Below are 4,497 nucleotides of genomic sequence, written 5' to 3'. Positions count from 1 at the left end.
TGGCTCAGCAGTCACTCAGCCCCTGGCAGGCCAAATCCTGGTCCTCAAGGACACATCGGTCCCTGGCTCTCAGAGCACCAGAGAGACCCCCACACAGATTTTTCCAGGCAGTGCAGTGCTGCAAGAGGGAACCTGGCTCCTGGGAGCCCAGAGAAGGGGAGGAGGAGGAGGAGGAGGAGGAGGAGGAGGAGGAGGAGCCCCCTGGAGGACAGGCTGGGCTGTGTGAGCCAGCTGAGGCGTCAGGGCAAGAACTAAGCGGAAAAGGCAGTAAACAGCATGCTGTGGTGGGAAGGTTAGAAGCCGGCTTCTAACCAGATGCAAGGAGCCTGAGCTCCGGGGGGAGAGGGCTCTTTCAGGGAAGGGGGGAGGGAAGGGGGAGATCATGAGCCTTATTAGAACAGAAAAACAAAGCTGTCCCAGAAACAACAGCAGAAGGTTCTGCCGGCCACCTCCTGTGCTCCACTTGCCCTCAGACCCCCAGGCCCAGGGTCGCCCTAGAGAGCAGCAGCTCAGAGGGCTGTTTGCAGCCGGTCGGGGGCAGGCAGAGTCAAGATGAATGGACAGAGGACCCCCTTACTCCCCAGAGGAAAGGGCTGCAACTCCCTGGCCTGGAACTGGGCAGTCCCCTCAGAGACCGTAAAGGTGGCGGTGACCTGGTGGTTGAGGCAGTAAATGGTGTTGCCCAGTGCGGCGCAGTGCAGGGGGGCCGGGTCGGGCAGGGGCAGGGAGGCAGCCCGGCTCCAGGAGCCCGTTACGGTGTTGTAGCGCATCACCGCGGCGCCCACACCCCGCAGCAGGTCGAAGCGGTACAGGAAACCTCCCAATGCCACCATGTCGCTGGGACGCCGGTGGCTGGCACTGTAGGGGCACTCGTCCCACGCGTCCTTCACAGGGCTGTACCTGAGCAAGCGGTAGAAGAGGTGGCCCCCGGTGACGTAGATGTCCCCACGGCAGGCCACAGCCTCGTGTGCCACAGGGAAGGTGCCCGCAGGGAGGGGCGCGCGCGAGGTCCAGGCATCCGTGCGCGGGTCATAGCGCTCCATGCTGTACAGGCACTCTCCGCCGATGGCGTAAAGAAGCCCGTCCAGGGCCACCAGCTTGAGCTGGGCACGGGCCTGCTGCATGGGCCGCACCTGGCTCCAGATGTTGGTCAGTGGGTTGTAGCAGAAGACCTCGTTGGAGCAGACAGCCTTGGCTCCGGAGCCGCGGATGCCCCCCGCCAGGAACAGGTAGTTGTGCATGGTGCAGAGTCCACAGCCCCGCAGCGGGGCCTCCTCCGGCACCTGTGTCAGGGGCCGCCACGTGTTTTCTTGGGGGTTGAACACGTGCAGGTGCGTGCGAGGAGGCGGGGGTGCGGGTCCCGCCGCAGGGGCCTCCTCCCCACAAGGGCCCCTTGTGGGCCCCGAGCGGCTCAGCGGGTAGAGGCTGGGCAGCACAAGGACCCCCACCACCGCCTGGCCCCGGCCCGTCCGAAGGCTCAGGATGCGCTCCCGCTCAGCCCCGCTCAGCTGCCGGTAGAGGCCCGGGTCTCCTAGCACGTGCAGCAGATTGTCGCTCATCAACGCGTAGGTCTCCTGCGCCAGGCCGGGCTGCCCGTGCCGCTGGGCAAAGGCCAGTACATCCAGGCAGCTGCCCAGGTCCAGCCGCTGTCGTCGAGCCGCGGCCAGAGCGGGCTCCCGGGCTAGGGAGCCGGGCTTCCGAGGCCCCTCCGCCACCCCCCGGCTCCCGGGCCTCTGCAGAAGCACCTTGAGTTTTCGGGCCTCCTGCTTTTCCGTGAGGACTGCCCCGCTGCCTGCAGGGCGGGGCCTCTCCCCTGGAGCCTCTCCCTCCTGCCTCAGTGGTACCATCTGGCTGACCTCCCGCTCAGAGCTCTCTGCTATTTCACACATGCTGCGTTTCCGAGGCCGTGGGACAGGCTGTGAGACCCCCCTCGTGGTGGGGGAGGGTACGGGGCCAGGTTGCCTCTGCCCAGGGGACCGTGATGGGGCCCCGGGCACTGCGGCTCCAGGCAGTGGGGAGTCTGGATGTTTCTCATCCACTGCATCTGGCCTTGGGCCTGAGGGAGGGTCTGGAGTAGGAGCCTCCCTGGTATCCGAGCTTCTCTGCTGTTGCGGACACCCAGCCTCAGGCAGGCCCCCTGTGCCAGCTTCTGTGACCATTCCAGCGGCGGAGCCATTCCTGACCTCCAGGCTGGCGGCGGCGGCCCCTTCAGGGGGAGAACCAGACTCTCTGTTCTCAGAGGGTGCATCAGTGCTGGGATCTCTAGGGCTCCTGGGAGCTGCCCTTGGGGCTCTCCCTTGGCGTCTCTCTTGCCTGGGGAAGGGGTGACTCCTAAGAACCATCGAAATAAGGTTTTCCCAGCTAGATGAGATCTGCCCTTCCTGGTTGTCCTTGCAGAGAGCCACACTGGGCTCCTGGGACATAGGCCTTGACTCACTACTCGGGGCAGGGGTCGGAACTGGGGCTGGGGCTGGGGCTGGGGCAGGGGCTGGGGAGGAGGACGGAGTTGGAGCAGGGGCAGGGGCAGGGGCAGGGGCTGGGGCTGGGGCTGACACTGCCCTGAGAGTTTCATCCTCGGCAGAACCCTGACTAACTCCGAGGGACAAAGAGTCTGAAGGAGAGGAGGTCGGAAGGGTTGAGCCTGCAGGTAAGAGACCTCCGTGGGGATGTGCTGTGGGCGGGGAAGCCAAGGGCGGGAGGGGCTTAGGGATGCGCGGGGAGAGCGTGGCTGAGCCGGGGGGGTCTGGGGGGCGCCTCCCTGTGTCCAGACTGCCTGCCTCCTGCCCGCTGCTCTGCCCGCGCTGGCCTTGCCAAGATGGTCTCCCTTCTAGGAGGCCATGGCCCCGTTGCTGCTCTGCCCCGCCCGGCCCTGAGCTGAAGAAAGAGCGGTCTCCAGAGCCTTGAGCCCCAGCCTTTGCCGCATTGCTGGCGTCTGCGGTCCCCCGTCCTTGAGACAAGAGGGGATGTCCGCCTTGCGACCCCTCTGGCCGTGGGCCCATGGAGTCTGGGGTCTGGACGAAGCTCCTCTCCCACGGCCAGCCTTCCACGGAGGCCGGGGGTCCCTGAGACTCCCTGGGAGCCTGGGGCCCAGCCTCCCTGCTCTCCAGAGCTAGGACTGAGGCTGGATGGAGGCTGCTCTCCCCGTGCCCCTTCACTGTGCCCTCTGTCAAGGGCCCAGCCTGCGTGGCACGTGGTGGAGGCAGCTCCAAGGGGAGAGGAGGCCTCTGGGAGCCTGTGGAGAGGCTGCTGGCTGCATCCACAGCATCCCACACACTCACCACAGAGCCCAGGCGGAGGGGGTCCGGCTTTGGGAGGCGGCGGTGTCTATCTTCTGAGCCTTGGTCCACCTGCCACCGCCGGCTTCTTCGACCCCTCTCTAGCGAGCCAGGTGGCCCTACACCTTGTTGCCAGGGGCTGGCGTCCTGTTCTGCTGTGTGGACCAGGGCCTGGTGAGCTGGCACCTTGGCTTGAACACCTCCTGCCTCCACTTGCCCTTCAGTCTCTCTGCCAGGACTCCGAGGGGTGAAGTGTATCAGGAGGGGGCCGGATGTCCCCCCTACTTTGCTCCGACCCAGGAAGGCAGTATCTGGCCTGAGAGGCTCCCTTCCTTTACCTCGCAGGGCTTCCGCAGTGGCACTGTCGTGCTGCCGTCCCAAGGCCCCTCCACTGGCCGCCTCGCCGGGTGTCTCGCGTGGAGGTGCCGCTGTGGCAGCCAGACCACCTCCCCGGAGCTCCTGATCTTGGGCCCCTGCCGCAGCTGGACTCCCCTGGCCATGTCCTGGAGGGTCTGGCTGCCCCTGCCCTGAGCTGTGTCCCTCGACACCACCACTGACCTTGGGCTGCAGGGGCAGGGCTGGGCTGGCTCCTCCAGCCTGAGAAGGCTGGGCCCCGGGGGTTGTGGGTGCAGGTCCCGCCGCCTCCTGGTCCTGCCCAGAGCCAAACCAGTGCAAAGCCAGTGCCGTGGCGGCCACCACAGCCAGCGCCAGCAGGGTGAGGACAGCGCTGTCCCAGTCATCCTCCCCATCCCAGCCCCAGCCGGGGCCGTCAGGCTCCAAGGCCCCCTGGACCATGGTGCCGGGCTGCAGACTCAGCGTGAGGAGCTGGGTCGCAGGCTGGAAGCTTGGAGTGCTGCCTGCAAGTCTGTCCCACACTCGGGCCTGGACTGCTGTCTGCACAGGCATCAACAATGCGCCCCGCCCACAGGGCTGCCCAGTTAAGGTGGCCCTGTGCTGGGGGACAGTCTCTCTGCCTGGCCTGGGGGGGAGGTGTCTCTTCGCCCTCACCTGGATTGGGGGTTTGTCTGGGTGGAGCTGTCAGGAGACAACATAATGCGCAAGAGCTCCGGGAGCTCAGGGGCCTCCGCAGGCAAACGCGCCCCTTCTCCTTTTTCCACAGGTTCCAGTGGCGAGTGGCCTTGTTCCTCAAAGCTGTTCCGGTGTCCCAGCCCCTCACAGCCCCTCACAGCCCCCAGATCTCCACCCCATTCTTCCAACTCTC

General features: G+C 66.2%; 1 protein-coding gene across 1 annotated transcript; it reads right to left on the bottom strand.

Annotated features, from left to right (window-relative positions):
• Window positions 1-478: 478 nt before the first annotated feature.
• KLHDC7B (kelch domain containing 7B) lies at window positions 479-4,097 on the bottom strand. Its single transcript, XM_019447331.2, has one exon. The coding sequence runs from the start codon at window positions 4,068-4,070 to the stop codon at window positions 510-512; it is 3,561 nt and encodes a 1,186-aa protein (XP_019302876.2). The 5' UTR covers window positions 4,071-4,097; the 3' UTR covers window positions 479-509.
• Window positions 4,098-4,497: the final 400 nt, after the last annotated feature.

Source organism: Panthera pardus, unplaced genomic scaffold, assembly GCF_024362965.1.
Source record: "Panthera pardus isolate Hobbes unplaced genomic scaffold, ASM2436296v1 HiC_scaffold_6, whole genome shotgun sequence".
Lineage (NCBI taxonomy): Eukaryota > Metazoa > Chordata > Mammalia > Carnivora > Felidae > Panthera > Panthera pardus.
This window is presented reverse-complemented; position numbering and strand designations above follow the sequence as displayed.